General features: G+C 39.3%; 1 protein-coding gene across 1 annotated transcript; it reads right to left on the bottom strand.

Annotated features, from left to right (window-relative positions):
• Positions 1-4564: 4564 nt before the first annotated feature.
• On the bottom strand, positions 4565-19204 carry LOC309440563 (inactive pancreatic lipase-related protein 1-like; the record flags this gene model as incomplete). Its single annotated transcript, XM_082054334.1, has 12 exons — positions 4565-4628; positions 5783-5950; positions 7685-7796; positions 8919-9048; positions 10147-10265; positions 11669-11788; positions 12016-12135; positions 14284-14392; positions 15422-15556; positions 17402-17527; positions 17979-18133; positions 19156-19204. 12 exons carry the CDS (start codon positions 19202-19204, stop codon positions 4565-4567), a joined length of 1407 nt encoding a protein of 468 aa, XP_081910460.1.
• Positions 19205-21109: the final 1905 nt, after the last annotated feature.

Below are 21109 nucleotides of genomic sequence, written 5' to 3'. Positions count from 1 at the left end.
CCCACATAATTAAGATGATGACTATATTCCTCTGCCACGAAGAACGCCTTCTGAGTGAGAAATGGTACCGCTCTCACGGGAGACCTCACTTTCCAAAGAGGATAATCAACACTCCCAGGGGAATCCAAACTCAGAAGCTGCACACCCCAAACTGAGGCACCCAAGCCGCCAGTATTGTTCATTGTTGTTATTTTTAATGAGAGTGAGACTTAACGCTTATGCAAAATTATATGTAAAATTACAATAATGCAAATTATTATGTGAAAAAGTGAATTGCTTTGGATGTTTAGATCCCTTTTTTTTCCCCCTTCACCTCCCTAATTGGTTTCATGTGAAGCAATTATCCACATAATGTAATTAAAGGTAAGATTTTTCACAGGACATGTACTGCAACAATAATTACATGGACCACAGTACAAAGAGGGCCCTGAATGCAACTTTTGTCTTTCGGTCTCACTTAATATATGTCTTCAATATGCTAACAAATGTAGTAGCCACTCAATTGTTATTGTGTAATTGAATACAACATTTAGACTGATTTAAGGAGTACTTTGCTTCTTGTTTCTGATTGTATAGAGGCACAATTTAGAAGTGGCATGTAGGCTGCTATTAGTATTTTTTTCATTTAGGGCTGTGGGAGCATCACATCCATCTTCTCCTTTCTGCCTCTGCCCCCTACTGAAGCCTTCTGTTTCGACCACTTACAAATACTGAGACAATTTACCCTTCTATTGTCTTCAAATTTGAGAGGCTTTGCAGAGGATAAAATTGATTTTTGCACTTTTTTTTTTTTTGCAAAAGACAGCTTTTTCTTGAAGTAATACCTCTTTTGTTGAATACATTGTTTCCAATTTTTAAAAGGAAACAGATTTTAATAAGTTTGGCCTTGTTTTTTTTTTGATTAAATACAGCTATACAGACTATATATTTCTGAAGTGTGAGGGTGTGGCTAAATAGCTTGTGATTTACACTCAAATTAAGAACAGAATGCATTTCAGACATAACATCATAAAATTCTGTTTGCAACCTGAAATTCTATTTGAGGACACATGCCAGAAAGGTATGAAAGTAAATATGTGCACATAAACACTGTCAGCTGTGGCGAGGTGATGAAAGCTCTAATATGACAAACTAAATTAAAAACACCTCAAGAGGTTCAGGAAGGCCAATTCATCAATGCCAAATTAAGATATGCTCAGATATTTCTTGAAAGATAGAACCTCATTATCCTACTGATTTATGGAGCAAAGTAATGACTATAGACAGCATTGTCTAAAGACAACAATAGGCACTGCTATGTCTCAGTAATAATTAGTCACATGAAATCTTCACATTTTTTTTATTGTTCTCAGATGATGTGTAATATAGGAGAGAAACACATTGCACATGGCAATCTAAAATGTAATGAAAATATGTGGCCCAAGTTGCTCCCATATTTAAAATTCTGATTGCAATGCTGCCCACCAACAAAATAATAGTAATTTCTGGCAGGAATTAGAAAACCTCAACTACAGCACAAAGTGTTGTTCACCAAATGACTAATTCCATATCCACAATTATACCCCATTTGTTTTCTTATGCTGACAACAAAAGATACATTTTAAGATATGCGCTGTGCTACTCTTCCTTTAATAAATAAAGTGAGCTTTTTAAAAGCTACAAAATGATGCAGATAAAAATCAAAACATTTTTACATTTAAAGATTCAATCAAAGACTTGCCATGAATGGTGTGATATTAAAGTTAAAAAAATAATCAATTTAGTGTGTATTTTTGAACAAGATTTGTCACAAATAGCATTCCCAATAGATAAGAATGATTATATGGTAAAGAGCGTAATTTCTATATCTCAAGCACTATGCTTTTGTCACCGGCATCGTTAAGGAATTTGACACGTTTGCAGGAGAACAATATATGTCAACTGAAATATATACCAATTAGCCATAAATGGGACACCAAAATGAATGATGCATGTGCATGCTATACTTACAAGTAATAACATGTGGTTTAAAGTCGCTTGCGTTTTCAAACAAGAATTCTTTTTATGTTGTCATTTAAAAAATATAATATTTCAAAAGGTCAGGAATGAATAGCGCCATTAGCATTAAAAGCTAGCTAAGGGAAAGTAATTTGTTGTTCATTTAACATTGCATTTTATGTAATAGCTTTGTAAAGTGTTTGGGGGCGGGGGGGGCAGATTTTACTCTGCTAAAACAAGATGACGGCAGCTCCAGTTCATTATTAAAAGGAGATATTTTTTTTTATTATGCTATTGTCAACTTTAATGTCTTGATTCTGTTAGGTGTTTGTTAAAATTACATGGGCTGCTGAAGCGGCTATGGCAAAGGATAATGCCGAGAATATCTTGACTGTCAAAACAATTGCGGAGACAAGAATCTGCTTATACTAAGGTAAAGGAACAAAAGACAAAGGAGAAACTCTTCTCCTGTGTTAGGAAGTTAATAGCCCTCTTGAGGTTTCCTCAGCAGGAGGTATTGAGATCAGGAAGCCAAATTCCAGAAGAGACAAATAGTCAAGGCAGAAGGAACGAGTCAACGTCAAATGGACGTGGGATACGTGGAAACCCAACATCAGATGCTGGCTCTCCTGTCTGTGGTTATGCATGCCGTGGGTAAACCCGTAACTTTATCTTGTGGAGAGAGGATCTGTGTTCCTCCTTGGACTGAATGACTTGAATCGAGTGTGAAAACCTGCAGATTCTTGCAGCCGGATTCTCTGCCTCCTGCACAGCTGCGACCCTGCAGCTGCTGAGAGCAGAGAAGGGCTTTGCAGGACTGACCCAAAACTGGGCTTACTGCAGAACAAACAGTTCACATCCTTGAATTTATCAGGCCTTACCTTCTTATTCTACCACTGCAAGGTTGACCATGGATGGGAAAAAACGAAGCCAAAATAAACGTTAGCCTATACCCATCATGGACAGCACAGGCTGGAAACAAAACACACAGAGCAAATTGTTCTGCTCTGCACTTGCTGCTGCCATAAGGAGCTGCACAGAGCCGGAAGCAGTTTCGTGGGGGGGAAGACACAAGTAGTATCATCAGGGTGGAGAACATTTGTTTTTCCCTCTTGAGCTGGACAAGACATTGGCTTAACATTTTAATACCCCACACATCTGTGACAGCATAGCAAGGCATGTCCCATTTACTAATTCAGATACTTATTCCCTATATCTTCCCTAAGGCAATGTTTCATGGACTCAGGAAATAGTGGTTATTCAGGTGAAAATTTGGTTCATACAGTGCTTTTGGGCACCACAACTGGGTAGTGCCTTTTAATCTGGGCAAGAAGCACAAGTGCGATATAGAAGGTTTTTAAGCATAAAAGCAAGCCTGCACATCTCTGACTGAAACTGAAATTGCTGGGGGATATTCTCTTCTCTTGGGTTAGACTAAGGAATAGTTTGGTTTTCACATAAGGAATTTACTCCAGCTCTGGGGATGGCCATAGGCTGCCAATCTTCCATCTTTTTCTAGTCTTCACAGCCCACTCTCCCACCTGTCACCCTGCAAGAGTTGGCAGAATGCACTGAATAAATTAAACTGCTTTTTCTTCTGTATTAGAAGAGTAGTGCTCCAACACAGAATAAATTAGTTTCAATCTCCACCATTGCAAGTGGAATCTGAAGTCTTGCTAAAGTGTTGATGCCCTTCAGGACAAGATATTCTGGGGGAAGAAAGTTCACACAGAGAGGCAGAAAGAGTGAAGTGTCCCACTTTGGGTGACCTCAAGAGAAACTGCTGAAAAGGTCCCAAGGAGTGGTAGATCTCCAGGCCCCAGCAGCTCTCTGGGTTTTTCATGGAGGATGGAGTTCCTCTGGGAGCAGAGGAGATGCTCACCGCTTCTCCAGAAGCAACCTGTAGGAGCTTATACACGATTATGTCGGGAGAGAAATGAATTTGTGGACTATCCACAATTCAGCTGAATGTGTTTATCAAAAAGCAAAGAAAGAAGCAACTCCCTCGTTACATTTCCTGTTTTGCAACTTAAATACATCATCTGGCCGTCTTGTCCAACGTAGGGAATTTCAGGACACTTTGGTGATTGTTGTAATTATAAGCATGTTAGTGAAATTTCACTAACAATTGAAATCTGCTATGCAGCTTTCTCAAATTAGTTCTTTCCAGATCACCTGGTCTAAGCTTAGTTCAGCATTAACACACCAAAACACGTTATTGGTTCTCCATCATGTCCACTGTTCCATCTCTCACAGGTAATTAAAACTAAACTTCCAGCCTCATTTTGTAACCACTCACCCTGCTCTCTGTTTCATCTTTATTTCACCCTATATCTGGGTTTAGCCTTCAGTCTGAAATTATTTTGAAATTAGGGGAATTTTTCAATGGGTTTTTGCTCATGCACTCCTAAATCTGCTCTAAAAATTCTGTCTATAAACAAGTATCTACAGACACCTCCCTCCCCCACCCCAAACCAGCAAAAAAGCCCAACACTCCAGTATCATAACTGCAGTGAATGCAGACTCCAGTGTTTCATGCATGACTAGCTTTTATTGGTAATAAGGTTTGGGGCATCCATGTGTGCTGTTAGCAAGAATCGAGAGTCAGCAGAACATCCTCCCTCACCGTACTGGAACTGCAGAAACGGAATCTGAAAAAAAGGCAAAAATATATCAGTGCCTTGAGTTCTCAAGTTTTGTTGGTGGTATACAAGCAGTTTTGTTTTAATATGTCAACCTAATTGATTCTGATTGACTGCATTATTTCCTTTTGGTTTACAGGTTTCTTTGGTTGGTTGGGGTTTTTTGTTTGTTTGTTTGTTTTGTTTGTTTGTTTTCTTCATATTTTGTGCTACCATCACTATTTGGATGATCACAACTACTTGTGCAAAGGGCATGAGTCAATAGAAGAGTGAGTTCACATGTATGGGAACACAATCAGCAACATGCTTTGGTGAAAAGGAACTACAGCAGGACTTAAGAGCTCTGCTTAACGGTAACACTGCTGGGCTATGAGCATTTTGCTTTGCTTGAAACTGTTTCTGTCTCCTATGTTGTCTTGTAAGCAATGACGTTTGTCTATGGGCCTAAAACATACCATACCTCCTCTTCTATATACCCAAATATAGGGTGAATAAAATAACATAACTGATCAAGCAAATGAGAGTTTGTTTTAAAAAGTCCAGGAAAATGAGTAGCACTGGCTGAGTAAATCATGCTTTTATAATCTGAACATCCATATTCAAAGTCTAGAGAAATCCTTTCTAGACTTTTTCCCTTAACATTAGGTGTAGCCTCTTAGGCACAGCTTCCAAGTATTAGTCCTGCTGATTGGAAGAGTAGGCTTATTATCACTGTTCTCTTTTGACAAGCATGATCTCAAGTGACCGTCAATATCAATGGAAAACTTCCGCTGGTTCCAACTGACATTGAATCCAACATCCTAATGCAAGCTCAGACACAGATAACCTGTTCTTGTAGACAGTAGGAGCTTGGCAAGAATGCTGCTGATAATCTAAGCCAGCACTAATTTTTCTCATCCAAAGGGTCATACAGGAAGTTGGCTCTTCTGAAGCCTGTATATATTTTAAGTTTTCCTTTGAAGCTATTTAAGGCAAAGGGTTGAAGTAGTAATGAATTGAACTATGGATGAACAGTGTCTTGAAAGGAAGGAAATAAAAACTTTTCTTGATAGTCTTTGAATGCTTTAAATAGATTTTCTTGTGAAAATGCTTTTACACCACATGTAATTTTGTCACCTATCCTCCCAAGTAGCTTTCAAGATTTTCACAAAGGATATACTTACTCTGCTGAATTTTCTCCAGATTGTACTGTGATAGTTGCAGCTCCTATTGTAGGAAAAGCTGGATTTACCACGTTGTTGTTCCAGAGAAATTTAACCCTTGTAATTGTTCCAACGTTGATTTCTACATCAATGAAGCTTGTGTAAGTGTTGCCTGGTTTGAGGGTTCCCCTGTAAAAAATAACATTTTATGGATGCGAGACATGCTGGCATTTAATATGAATTACTAGTCCTGTCAACTGAGTGGCTGTGAGTTATAAAATCATAACATTATTGCCAATTTTCTAACATTATTTAGCCCGAAACAGTGTTTGTCAGAAGCAGCAAAGGCGGATAGGCCTGATGTGCTGCAGTCACACTTCACAATGAAGAACCAATTACAGGATGAACCCTGTGGAGTAGGAAGAGCTTGCTCACTGTTGCTTATGTAGGCAGCTTGTTTTCTTTTGTTTTGCGTTTTTTTCCACATAAATGAAATTTTCATTATAATGTTAATTAATTTATATGATGCAGCTATTGGGTCTGTTTAGGATGGCTGAAAGGATTATCCAGCAGCTGCTCAGCCCGGCTCTGTAGCAGAAATTCCCACACTTGCAGCACTGTGACCGATGCAAATGTGCATCTGCTTTTGCATAACTGCAGTTTATAATATGGCTACTTATTTCATATCACATCAATACAGCAAGCTCTAAATGGCAGCAGTTTGAGTCTGATAATGGCTTCATTACAACATCTTACTGAATATGAGCCAGTGCTTCTCCGATCCTCTCCTTTGCCCCCTCTCACCCCTGTGCTCTGAAGGTGAAAGGCTACTTTCCTAAATTTACCCCTGCTCTATGAATTCAAGAGGTATTGGAATGTGTGATGCCTTTATCACTGCAGAACTATTATTGTAGACATGACCTGAGAGATACAGGAGTGAGGGAGGGGAAAAAAAGCAGAGGACTCAGCAGAACCACCCAGAAGAAACTTCTACAGTTTCAACAAGCTTCATGAGAAAGAGAGGATTTTTATTCCTTCCCCTGGTTTTGCACTTTCTCATTCATCTGCCTTCAGAGGAGCATGTTTATTCTTCTCCGTATTATAAAGCTCATGGTAGTGGAAGTAATGAGAGACAGGACAGAATTCCTTTGCATTTTAGTTTCTTTGCCAGATCCACAGTGGTGCCTGATAGGTTAGAGCAAGATTTGCTGGGGGAAAAGAAAAGAAGTTCATTTCCAGCAATTGAGTTGACACAGGCCCTGCAAACCGCAACTAGACAGTGCTGGAGTGCATTTAGTGTGGGCAGACTGATCTCTGGTGAATGCATGGATTCCTACAAATGGGGATCAACTCATAGCAGACACCTACCACCAAGCATGAAGATAGAAAGTCCTTCTTGGAAAACTGGAAGTGACATAGTTGTCAATAAACAAAAACCCAAACCAAAAAATGACCTCCAAAACCCACATCAAAATGCCTTCTGCGTATTTTTTCATCATTTCAGATATTTTGGTTGAAACAAACAAGAAAAATGCACATGAAGGAAGCAAGCATCTTCAGTGCAAGCTGGTGGTTATGAGCCATGAAAACCTAGTAGGAGAACATGAGGTAGCTTTAGCAGCAACATTTTATAAGCTTGTGAAAGACAAAGAGGTCTGAACTCTGCTAGAGTAGATCCAAGCAAGACTATGGTGGTACAGCAATCAAGTGATATCAAATTCTAACATTTTAAAATCCTGCATTCTAAACTTTTGCTTTAAAATCCAGAGTGAGTGAACTGCTACTGCGTTTACATCAGAGAGCTGTACCTGGGGCTAGAATGTGATCTGTAAAATAGGACCATTTCAAACAGAAACATTAATTGAAAATTTAATTAATATGTTCTAGAATTGAAGGGTTTTTTCTATTGACATTTGAACTTACTTGAGGATCTGATACTGCCTTGTGTTCCCACCACTTCCGTACAGGGCAACATTTGCATATCCTGAAACTTGATGGCTTCCAGAGAGTGTCATGGTTACTTTGTACCTCCAAACTACATAGAAGAAATACAGTAAGTTAGATTGCACCCAGGGAGAAACAGTCTCCAAAATATCAAGATTTAGGTTTTTTGGTCTATACAGTGTGTTTGACAGCAAAATAAAATTATCACTGCCTTGCCCTTTCAGCTCAAGGCTGCATCACAGACTGCCTGGACTGAGAGAAATCCACACGATGCTCCCTCATACCCGAATCTTTGTGCTTCCCACTCTTCCTTGGGTTATAACCATGCAAAACAAATTCAAAACACCTGTGAGTCAGATCTCTTACTGTGTCCTAATGAGATCAACCTAGGAAATGGGTGTTACACTCTGGCAGGGGAAAAAACTATACATATATAGTTCATAACATGGTAAACACAGTATAGATCTCTGCATTTTGACCACAAAGTTTTTTTATATACAGTGAAGTTAGAAAGAAGATGATGTTATGAGTAAATAATAATACAAAGCAGAATGTGAACCGTGTAAAAGGGGCATAAAAAAATTCTGAAGCTCAAGGAAAATAATTTTTGTGGAAATTTTCTTTTAGTGCACAATTTGCAGAAGCAGCTCTTCTCCCTCTGATTCTTGTTTACAAAGGCAAAGGAAGAACCATCTCATGAGAACTGACATTTAGGATAACCTGGGTTGTAAAGGAGGTCATCTGGTCCATCCACGTCTCAAAGCAGGGCCAGCTGTGATCAGCTTGCTCTTGGACTTTGTCAAACCAAGTTTTAAACATCTCCAAAGATAGAGATTTCGCAGCCTCTCCAGACACCTCTTCCTGCATTTAGCCACTGTCATTGTGACAGTAGTTTTCATACTATTTAATAAAAATTTTCCTTGCTGCAACTTCTGTGCATTGCCTCTCCCCCTTTCTCCATGCACCTTGTAGCTCAGTCCACTAAACATCTCAGCGACCTCCTTGGACTCTATAATTTTTCAGCATCTTTCTTGTACTGGAGGGCCCAAAACTGGGCAATACTATTGGAGCAGAAAGAGGAAAAGTTATGAAGGGCTCAAGAGCCATTGCACTATTATCAGGTCTGTTCATCTGCTAAAACTAAGTGGAAAACAGGAAAATAAAAAGGTTTGTTTACAAGGAGTAGGAAGCAATAGAAGCAATTGAAACTCACGAGGAAAGTCCTTGGCATCTCCAGTATTCAGATAAAGTTTGGTGATATCATTTGTAACTTGCCATTTGAATCTATCTGCATAGTGACCCATATTAGGGCATCCACCGTGTGGGCATGGGAAACAGTTTCCCTAGTGAAAACAAATGTATCTATTAATAACATTATCCAGACAGCCAAGGAAAAAAAAATAGTTACAGGACTTATTTTAATATACCCACCTAACTGGCCCTGTATCAAGGCAACAACAAATTTCAAGTAACCCTGAGAGTTGAGAAAGATCACATAAGCTAGCCAGCTTTCTCAAACATTCTGATTTTTCAGGGCTATATGTTTTTTCTCATGCCATTTAGCTCAATCCTGCTACATCCGTGATATCCTTGAGTAGTCTTGAACTGGAACAGGGAGGAGATGTCCTTCCCACCATCTGAAGATCATTGTCTCCTCATACCTTCATGTGGGGTCAAGAAAGGCTTTGTCTTGAAAATGAAGCTCATTTTGGTAGCAAAAGCTGATTTCCACTATGGTGACAGAAGCAGTTAGTTACCTTCTCCCAAAGTGATCTGAGAAGTGGGATCTCTATGACCTGCTCAGAACGCATAAAGGTCAATCTGAGCACTATGTAAGGTTATACCTCTGTCTGTAGGATGTGACAAACCTGTTACCTCTCTGCTGTTCTGCAGCTGTAGGTCTCTCTCTCCCAGTCTGGGACAGGAAAGAGCTTCCTGACCTGGTCCATAAATCATTGCACTTTGTCCCCGAGGCCATCTTAAGCCACCAAAGTATTTGACCATGGGGTGATCCCATCAGGCTATCGCATAATATTTTACTTGTTCTGAAAATAAGATATTTAAGCTATGTTTGAAAGCTCACCTGCTACAGTGTGGGATTCCACTCATTTCTATTTAATAAATACATTTGGTGATTGTGAGGGCAGGTTCTCCTCCTGACCTTTTCCCCAGGTGATACAGTAAAGCAGTCCTGGGGAAGCCTCACCAGCTCCAGTAGCAGCTCAGGGCTCTCACATCATCACAGACCCTGTTTTGTTGTTACTTTTTCCTACTTTGACCCGTGTCAGCTGCATGAGCTATAATGCTTTAGGATGGCTGACACTTCCCTTACAGATGCACTCACTGTCTGTAAGCTAGCATAAATACACTGAATTGTAGATGTATAGATAAGAGCCGCCTTCTTTGATATGGTCCACCCAAAGGCTCTAAGAAATACTTACTGCTTCAAAAGTATCATATGAAGCACAAGCATAGCCTAGAAATCCATCAGGGTAAATAATACTGTCAGAGTAATACTTGTAACTCCGCAGATGATTGCAAGCCACGAAGTCCCGAGTTCCTGTGAAAAGATGCTCCCAGGTTAGTTCTTTCTGTTACCATTCTAGAAAACATACTAGCACAGTCCTTGCCATAGCATTGAGATGCATCTTTCTTCCTCAAAAGCCTCATCACAATTCTTGTAGTATCAAACAGAAGGTTTGAAGCTTACTTTTGCAATGAATTGATGCTCTAAGGGATGTCACTGAGTCAACAGGTATAAAATACAAATTTGAAATGCTTTGTGGAGACCAACTGTGCAGTTCGGCCCAGGCCTCCCCTCCCAAACACTTACTCAAGCCATCTGACCGAGTTTCACAATGGAAAGGAGAACTGCATAAAGCAGGTCTTTTGTAGGCAACAGTTGCATTACCATAACAAAAGAAAACCAAATGAAAAGTATTTAACACTGAACTTCCTAGGGAAGCGTTGATTTGCTCCAGCTGAGGACTTCAAAACAAAATTATTATGTTTTTGGGGGTGCTTAAGGAAGAGAGACTCTTGAAATTAAAATAATGAATATATTATTTTCCTTTGTGTTGCCTTTATTATCCTGACTTTAGGTTAAAAAGAAGATCATATACAACACAGTTGTTCCTTTGTGCTTTAATTGCCCATTATTGATAACAAGTTTACTCTATCAAAAAAAAGGTAGTGCCTCCAGCTGCATTGAATAAAACCTGGAGAAAGTGGCTAGTTATCACAAATAAGTTCTCGGGTTCCTAGAGCTTAAGGTCTTTGCAGTAATGTAAGAAAGAGCTCAGATAATATACTAAAAAATCTCTACAGCATAAATATTCGTGGTGGTTTTTTTTAATGTTATGTTAGATTTCACTTTATAAAGACACAAAGAAATTTTGTAACAGGGCTTTTATTGGAACCATGTAAAATAACAAAAACCAGTGTCCTTGAGCAGCTATGTGCCAATCTTTTTTTAGCTGACTAAAAATAGACACAATGACATTGCTCTAATGCAATGCAGACTGTAATAGGTAATTAAAAAAAAAATAATTGCTCTATCTCGGAAGAATTGCAGCTGAAGATCTGCTAACACAAGTAGCTGTCAGCATCAGCACCCCGCTCCACCCAGTACTGCTGCTGGGCAACTAAACAGAAACAAAGTGAAATGTGTTGTTACAGATCCTTCAAAATTTTTGGCACAGTCTCAGTAACTTTTGTTTCTGCTCTTAGATACTTTAAAGGAGGCGTATTTAGCAGAGGCAAACCCTTTGACATGTTTATTTTTGAATAAGCTCTGGAAAATGGCATGTTTTGAGCTTATTAACAGTTTCATTGCAGTCTACAGCTGCCATTGCTGGTGAATGCACTAAAAGCTAATGTAAAACACCTGAATTAAGAGAAGTTAAGTGGTTACATTTTGAGGGTGACCTTTCTCTGAATTTGTAATGTAATCAGCCTACTTACCTTCCCAGATGCCATCGATATCCACGATCTGTGAAACAGGGTTCTTATCACAGCCTGGCATTTCCCTCCCTCCATTTGGATAAAAGTCAAGATGTCCTATAGCTGTGCTTATGCCAAAACCTGAAACATTTAAAGCAGGGGTAAGCACATTTTAAATTGTTATCTCATACCTACAGCTGCTGGCTTGAAGTTTATGTGTTTGGTGTTTTAGAATGTGAGTTGTTAGTGACCAGTATGGCATATCTGTTCTGTATCTATGCATCACCCAGCACAACAGAGTCTTCATGAATGATCAGAATACTTGAGTGTTAATAATGTGTATTACTACAGTAAAGCTGAATACTCACCTAAGTAGGGGATTGTGGGAGCTGTATCTGTGTGGATAACATCGACAAACTCAGCATCAGATCTGTCCAGTCTGACTTCAATTGGTGTGTCTTGAAAATAAGGTTGAGCAGGGTCCAGTCCTGAAAGAAAAAGACTAGTATTATATCATGTATCATTCTACATAATACTATGATTGTATATAATGAACATCACATATATAGTTGCCTCTGGTTCATTGTATCTAAGTAGTATAGATGTTAATAAAATAATGATATATGCTCTCTCTTACCAAGTGACTTTTCTCCCAGGAAAAAGGATTACTTGTGTGAAGCCTGTCATGTTTTACTGCTTTACATAAATATTGAATATTCTTCTCAGTTTTGTTCTCTGGGAGAGTATTAGAGGTTTTAAAATATTCAAAATGGTGTCTCTGCTTTGTGAGGTCTCTGGATTTTTTTTTTCTCTTTTAGAAATTAATACATATAGCAAAAAATATGCCTCTTGGTATTGAAGAGTCAGTTAAACAATTGAAGAAAGACGAGGTATTTTCCTTGAAGAACAGCACAGGGATGTGTGGATGGTTGTGCAGTGGCCATGTTGCACTGATGCTCCTGCTGCAGGCAGAGGGCTGAGACAACCTGTGCTTCTATGGAGCTTTGCATTGCTTCTTAGCCATCTGCATTTTCACCATTTAAGTCTTGCAGTGTTGCAAAATGGTTCCTTCAAGAGTCATTTGCTCTCAGCCAGTGTGGCTAGACTGCAGGTTACAAGCCAAAGAACTTTAAAAAGGAAACCTTGCTGTTGGATGAAAGGGAAGATGAGAATGTTTCTGGCAAATAGTCACAGAGCTTGCTCCATTGTATCTTGTGAGACACAGATGCTATTTATGGGACCAGTGAAGAACTTCCATGGTCTGCGTACTCAGAGCAACATGTAGACAGCTATAAAACAAACAAGACCCGAAAATTCTCTCTCTGAAAGAACTGAACAGGAAAACCTGGTTCAGCAATAGCGAGAGGTTTCCTTAATTTCTCAGGGCATAGAGTAACTCACAACAAGGAGACAACAGAGCAACTAGTTGCCTGGCAGGCAGAACTGAATCAGTACAGCTGACTGAAAATTAAGAGAACAACATCATATTACTTAAAAACGTTTAAACTTGGAAATGTGGAAGCACTTGAAAGAGGCTGTTACTTAGAAACACAGTGAAAATGGGGAGGGGGAGGCAGGGTGCTTTCTGATCAGTCAGCTCTGATGTTACGTAGAAAGTAAGAGTGACATAATGTAGCTCAAACTAATACAGGTTGTATAAACCTAATGCCTGTGGCCTCCCTTGGAAAGAAAAGGGGGATTAAGTTGAAATTTGACTGTTTAAGTATGAGTGCACTTTCCTAGTAAGTCTGTTTGAATCTGTACAGACAATATAATCCTATAGGACTCAGTTTTTGCTGCCAAGGAAATACAGGTTTTTAGTGTATTGACAGTTAGGTGAAGAAATTAAACTTTCTGAAGTTTACTGGAAATAATAATAATAAATCATAGTTTAATTACTGTTAATGTACTCTAGCAGGTGAAAAGTTTATATAGACGTAGCAAAGCAAGGTGATAATGGGAGATACATCAGGAAGGTTAGCATACTGCTTCTGAAATGTCAGGTTTAACCCATCCTTTTCTAGAAAATGATAGTTGTTGGCAAAACTACAGTACAAAATCACTAACTGTTGTGCTGCTTCTAGCATTCTTTGTAGGGACCTGCAAGCAGTGGGTGATGTTGTGCATCAGATGTGCTACTGTGTAACAGGCTAGATCAATGAAATATGAAAATGGCAGTAGAAAGCTGCTATTAAAAAGAAGGTAGGGATTATAATCCTGATCTGTTTTATTACATTAGTGCTGGACAAATCCTTATGAAAAACAATCATGGCACCTAAAGCTTGTTCTGGTTGTATGTTACTTATTGTGAGTTCATTTGTAGCAGTGATAATGGGATATCATTATGTCAAAGCATCGTTCCCATCCTGCTCCAAAAGAGTGCTGGTCTGGGTAGTAACACTGTTTAGTTGAGGCACCAGAGAGCAAGCTCTATAGATATTGCCACAACTGTCAGTGTATATCAGCAAGTCAGCTGATGTATTTATTACAGGTGGCCACAAGTTCTGTATTGCCCAAATTACCCTTGACTAAACTACAGCAAACAGTCAGATATGATTGTAAGAGAAAATGAACAGCAACCTTTTGTTAAGCAGTGGTGCTTTTAGTCTGAGCTGTGACTTAAGTCACTGACTTACCAGTTATTCTTCCGATTCCTGGCCGCCTCTTGCCAGCCTCGCCTGCCGCATGTGCTCCGAGGCTGTGGCCAATTATGTGAATATTGGATAGGGAGGCTCCATATCTTTCCTGAGAAAATAGGAATATAAAAAATTACTTTATCTATTTTCATCAATATTGGGAAGAGTAAAAAGGGGCTGAGAAACTACTTTTAACTTGACTACAGACTCAAGAACTCCTATGGGATTTCAGCATCTGTTTGCCAGTTTAGGTACTTACGTCCCAAACAGAGATTTTTCAAAACTCCTTATTCAGCTACTGCCCTCATTTGGACAGTCTTAGAACTCTGTATAGCTCTGCCTGGAGAGCCCTGAGAGGCTCTGTATCCACTGTGCATCCTAGACCCACTGAAATTCAAAGGATGCTTATCTGGCTTGCAAGACTCAGCCAGGCAGGAACCCCTGGCAGATCAGGCACTATGAGCAGCTGGAGGAGGACATGAGAAGAGAGATGTCTTCAGCCTTTTTGGAGAGGAATTCAGTGGCTTTGCCACAGATGTAGGGTGCGAGACACAGGTGAGAGCACTCCTAGCACCAGAGTGCTATCCATTTGAGTATTTTAGAGTTCCCTTATCAGAAAATGTGTGTTGAAAAGACTTTGTTAAAAGACTGCTTCCAACCAAGTGCAGCTTTTGTAGCTTTAGGCACTGTGCACACTGCCTTTCCACTGAGGCAGCTGAGGTCCTCTTTGTCCCCAGCTATTGTTACTGGAGAGCAGTTTGTCCTTCAGCCGCTGTTGCCTACCAGCTGTTTTTCTGGCATTCTTCAGGTTGTTTTGTGGGATTTGTCACAGTGAAAAGACAGTTTGCTGTGTCCATTATTTCTGAATATTTAAAACTACACATCACTTTACATCTGCCAGCATCTATGGAATAACTGTTTGGTTGTACTATGGGAAGGTCTTGTAGCACTTCATATTCCTAAATTGGCTAACCCTGCTCTAACCTTGAAAGTCTTTTTTTCAGCACAACTTCTAAAATAATCAGTGAATATAAGAAAATGTTTTTACCTGATTATATTCATACTAATGAAAGTTCCTGAATTGCATTTCTTTCAAATCAGCATTATGACTATAGCTTTATAACCAGAAGATTCTTACCATGAGAACATTGATAAAATAAGCTATTTCAGCGCCTACAACACGGATGTTGTTTGATGCCTGGGTGTATTGACATCTTGAACCTTTTTTCCAGTCTACGCAGATGCAGTTCACATCTTCCACGCTGAGCAACCTCTGTTTTGTAAAACAAAAGTGAAAACCAAAGAGTCCCATAGTAAATACATTCTGGAATTGATTCATGTTGTTTATTACAGCTCAACTCATAAATGTTTCAGGAATTTGTATGAGAACATTTTAAGAAGCAAAACCTCAGCATAAACTTGTGCTCATGACTGCACACAGGCGTATGAGCACTCGCCCAATATTGAAATAGGGTAATATGCTGTGATATTGGCTACACCATTGTTTCAAAAACCCATAGCAGTATTTTTTTTTTCAGAAGGGAAAACAATATACTGATACTTTCAAATTTTTAATTTCAATCAATATTTGTATGCAGCACTAAATTACAGCTCTACTCATATACCAATTGACTTAAGTGATTTAAAAGTGCTTCTTAAATTCAAATTCAGATACAATTCATACTTGATGATAAAAATCAGAAGTGTTTTTCTGATACCAATTTGTGAGAAAGAGTGTCTGTGTTTTTATGAGAGAGTGCATAAATTGCTGGTGTCACTGAACATGCATTTCAGATTTATGGCTTTATTTGGGAATGTTTGGCAGATACTTTGTCTGCCATAGAATCTGAAGTTTTCTTTCCTCTGAGCTAGATTGTTTGGCTAAGGGTATGTTGCTTTATCAGCTTTGTTATATTTATTCTTTGTTTGTGTTCAGGAATTATAAAGCATCTAAAACAAGATACGACTGGCAAAGGACATAAAAGGCAATGAAAGCATCTGTGGCTATATGTCAGAAGTTGTAAAAAATAAATGTGTGGATACAATTATTACTTAATGAGAAAGTAAATAAAAGGTATGTATAGGAGGGCTGATGTAGTCACAATACCATTTGCTCCAGTCTTTACTGAAAAGATTCACTGAGACCATACTTATTTAACAAATTGGAGTATTGTGATAAAACACAGGCCACTGTAATAGAGAAAGAATTTAAAGATTTGTCTCATGTCTCTACATCCTTGTGATAATTGATCAGAAGGACTTGAGGGACTAGCAGAAGCAAAATGTGAGCTATCTTGTTGATTGTGAGGGTCTAGAACAAAAAAAAATCTCTGAGAAAGGAAAATGGGATATGAGAATTATAAAAACATCCATCTGCTTCTGATACATTGAAAAAAAATAACTAACAAATCCAACAATCATTCCTCAATGTTCATAAGGTGATAATCCCAACAAGAAACTGCCAAATAAATTTATTTTCTTTTGACCTAATAGCAAAGAGAAGCAGGTAAAGGGATGCAATAAATGTGAAATAACTTGATTTTTAGTGGACTTTCAGATTGTTTCTCATAGTATTCCCATAAATAAAATAGGAATATAGAATGTGAACAAAATTCTAGTTGTGTGAATAGTTAGTTGAAAGACCATATTCTAGAAGTGTCATGTGCTGTCAGCTGGTACTTTGCTCTATGTGCTGTGTGCCTTGCAGCTTCCATTAGCTGCGGCTGCAATTAAAACCTTTTTTTTATATGATTTGAGAAGACCATAAGCGGGATTTGCAACTTTGTATGGAAACAAGATCAAGAAATAACTTGGAATTAGTGCAAAAATCAATAAAGCAGAGCCCTTTACTTCATTCATGGTTCCTAGCAAGTCCTAGATTGAAAGTTTTGCCACTCACTTCACTAAAGAGATGAATTTGATGCATTTTACTTCATGTTTTCCTCAAGGTACAGAGCTATGTATTTAAGTTGCTAACCATTTTAAAATAAGCAGCCTTTCTTTCCCTTTTCCCCACGAGAGAAACAGGTTAGAAAGAGAAAGCGGACTATTTATAGGAAGGTCTTTATAAAAGCAAACTAAAGAACTTAATAGGACAGGATTTTCCTGTGGTACCTACCTGACACATGTCGTACAGCCAGTTTTCATCTCCTTTATCTATAAATCCGTGTACAATAAATCTGGTCATCCTGTTTGCATTGAAATTTGAGAAGCCAATTGTTCTGTCATCAATTGCAGAGATCTCCTGTTGTAGATATTAAATTAATAAACATTTAAATCTGCTTTCTGTAAGGAGTTTATCAAAATTGCTAAGACCTGAACTATGCTCATCTGTACAGGTGTTTAATGTTATGCAATATTAAACTCATCTGCAAGTGTTCACATGACTATGGATGAAGTCTCTATCTCCATTCAGACAAGCTTTGACACTTATCTTAGAGCAGCCAAGACTTGACTCTGTGTGTTTTCATCTTATCTATGGAAAAAAAATACCCATTGTTTTTAAAAACACACAGTTTCCCAGTACTTCTCAGTGGCCATACAGAAAACATGGGAGAGTGCTGCTTTGTGAGGGCAGGAGGAGAAAGAGAATTTTGCCCCAGAGACCCCGCCAAGGAACTGTAAGAGGTTTTTTCTCTTGAAAAAAAGGTGAAGATTTGATCCTTTCTGGCACTTTAAAGGAACATAGCTCTTACCTGATAGACTTGAGGATTTTGTCTTGTGTACAGGAGGAAGCGAGGGTCTATCTTTTCTGGACTCCAGGGTAACTTATAGATTGGTCTTTCCAGAGTCCCAGACCATGGTACATCATCTGAGAAACATCCAATCCTATCATAGCAAACTTGGGCACCTGTAGCACATGGATCAGATCAAGAATATGTGAATGAGCAAAGAAGTGGAGCACATTACTCATAACTCACAGCGTCTCTTCTCTGGAGGTCTCTTGAAAATCCTGTGGTTTACAGAAAGCAAAGACCAGCAGTTGCTGTCTCTCAGATCTTCAAAGGTTATATCTTACCCCAAGGAAAGAAGTCATGCTGTTGCTCCTCAACAAAATACGCAGTGGAGTTCCCCTGCGGCTACCCTGTCCCATAACTTCAGTATCTTTACCCAGCTGTGTTTTGCCCAAGGAAAAGAGAGCTGATGAGTTTCTCCTAATTCCAAGCCAAGATATTGCAAAAAATCTGCAATAACTCAAGACTGTGCTCAACAGCTGACTACACTGTACACAAGAAGTCTTCTACTATACGAGCCAGTGGCTTCTGCTGAACATAAAGCTACCCTGCCGTTTGCCTGTCCCCACCTTGCTGCTTCCACATTTTCACCACTGAAGAAGAGTACTCCCTCTTCTACTCCCTCTTCTACTCCCTCTTCTACTCCCTCTTCTACTCCCTCTTCTACTCCCTCTTCTACTCCCTCTTCTACTCCCTCTTCTACTCCCTCTTCTACTCCCTCTTCTACTCCCTCTTCTACTCCCTCTTCTACTCCCTCTTCTACTCCCTCTTCTACTCCCTCTTCTACTCCCTCTTCTACTCCCTCTTCTACTCCCTCTTCTACTCCCTCTTCTACTCCCTCTTCTACTCCCTCTTCTACTCCCTCTTCTACTCCCTCTTCTACTCCCTCTTCTACTCCCTCTTCTACTCCCTCTTCTACTCCCTCACTCTTCCTTTGCTCTGAGATAGGAAACACAGGACTTCTTGCATACTCCTGGGGTGGGTTTTCAGGAATGGAGAAGAGGAAAGAAAACATGCAAAGACACTCATCTCACTGTAATCTCAGTCAGTGGGTTTTGAGGAACCATGGTGTAGAATAATATCCCACAAAATATAGCAGCATAGAAAGGCTAAATAAATATTAACTCCATATACTTACCTTCTGCTGCATTGAGCAGAAATAGTGCAAGTATCCAAATTCCAAGCATCTGGAAGAGTAGAAAAAGAGGCAATTAGGATTTTTTAACTTGCTGGATTACCAAATGCTTTCTGGTGCTGAAATTTCTCAAGGTGAACAGGATGCTACAGCTGCCTTCTCTACAATAGGTATCTATGACCACTGCATTTGTGAGACATGTATGACCCAGCTTGATGTTTGCTCATCCCACTAAAGATTGTGGGGCTTATAAAACTACTAAAGTGTAGTTTAAGTTCAGAGTGATTTTTGTCCTGTTGAGGCTGTGTAGTAGCTACTTTAGAGCTAGCATAAAGATACCTATGTGAGCTGCCATTTCCCTTTGTACTGCTGTATCTTGGGAAACCTCCTACCTGATGAGGTAAAAGAAAACCACCAAAGCCTGAACTACTCACAGTGCAGCCTTGGAGCTCCCTGCACTAATGTATGAACTTTACATGTACTTTTATAGTCTGCTTTGTCCTTGGAAATGTTCCCAGAAAGATAGGAAGGTTAATTTCAGATTATGTAGCTGAAAAACAACTTCAATGACAAGTTTCTTTGAGAACTCCAAAAATCCATGGACACGGATTTATTGAATTGGTGTGCTGGAGCCCAAAATAGGATACTTGTTCCAGAGGTAGGGTAATTCGCAGGCAGCAACACATCACGAGGGGGACATTAAAGAGAATTACGTAGGTCTGTGTGGCAGGACATTTAGAGGCTTGTCTTGGCTGAGAAGGCTTTTGTTTCTAGGGTTGTCTAGCTGGGATATAGGAGGTCTACTGGGGGAATTAATAGGGAACCTCATCACCTTCAAGTCCCCTTCCAAGTGACTTTGGATCTGATCTCCTGGTGTCCCTTTCGTTTTCTTGTTGAAATAGGAGGATGTAGAGCTAGGGTGTCAAACTAATTTTTACTGGGGGCCACATCAGCCTCATGGTTGCCTTCAAAGGGCCAAATGTAATTCTATGACTGTACAAATGTAGGACTAGTTACATTTTATACAGTTCTGAAATTACATTTAGCCCTTTGAAGGCAACCATGAGGCTGATGTGGCCCCTGGTGAAAAGGAGTTTGACACCCCTGATGTAGAGGGACAGTTGTCTATCCCTTTGGATCCTTTTTATTCTACCCATGTAACCCAAGTTTTGAGAAAGCCCTTCTAAGTGATGAACAAACATGCTGGACATGCAAATATTAATAACATACAAAGAAATAGCAACATGGCTGCTTTGTGTAGTGATGTTACAGAACTCAGTAGGTTGTTCTACCAGAGACATTAACCAAAAGGTGAAGAACAGCCTGTGCAAATGAACAGGACCAGGTCTGGGAGCCCTTGATCCTGTTCATCTCTACAAATCTCTAAGTGAATTCCAGAAGAAAGGAGTATTCATTTAACTTTTCACCTAGAAAGCTTTGCCAGCTTGGTTATGCTTTTTGGCTGTGGCCACACATCTTTCCAGAGTTGATATGCCTTAATCTCCACCTCTGAGAATGGCCAAATGGATACCAGCTGTGTGTATAGGTAGTATCACACTGCTATCCTCCATGCTGTTGGGGTTTACTTCTTTAAATATCAGGGAAATTTTTTTTTATTTCTTCCAGAACATCACCTTGGATAATAATTTAGAGCTCAGTGCTCCTGTTCTTAATTCAAGTAGCATTGTAGTTTGTAAATATGCTCCTGTCAGTGATACAGGAGAATAAGTACATGCCCTAGTACCCTGGCAAGCTTTAATACTTATTTAAAGTGAGGGGGGAAGAGTCTTTCCCATTTAATTTAAGTGCTGGTGAAAAAGATTGGAGTTAGGATTTTATCACAGTCTGCTGCTCTTATTCAACACTGTAATAACACAGAGCACGCTGATTAACTAGGCAATTCCTTAGGCTGTGGTCAGATGGGTTTCAGCTGCTTGCTTCTCCTTTGGGCTGGGAT

Source organism: Streptopelia decaocto, assembly GCF_964273445.1.
Source record: "Streptopelia decaocto genome assembly, chromosome: 5".
In the NCBI taxonomy this organism is placed as follows: Eukaryota; Metazoa; Chordata; class Aves; order Columbiformes; family Columbidae; genus Streptopelia; species Streptopelia decaocto.
The sequence above is the reverse complement of the archived record's forward strand: the minus strand, read 5'-3'. Positions and strand labels throughout refer to the sequence as shown.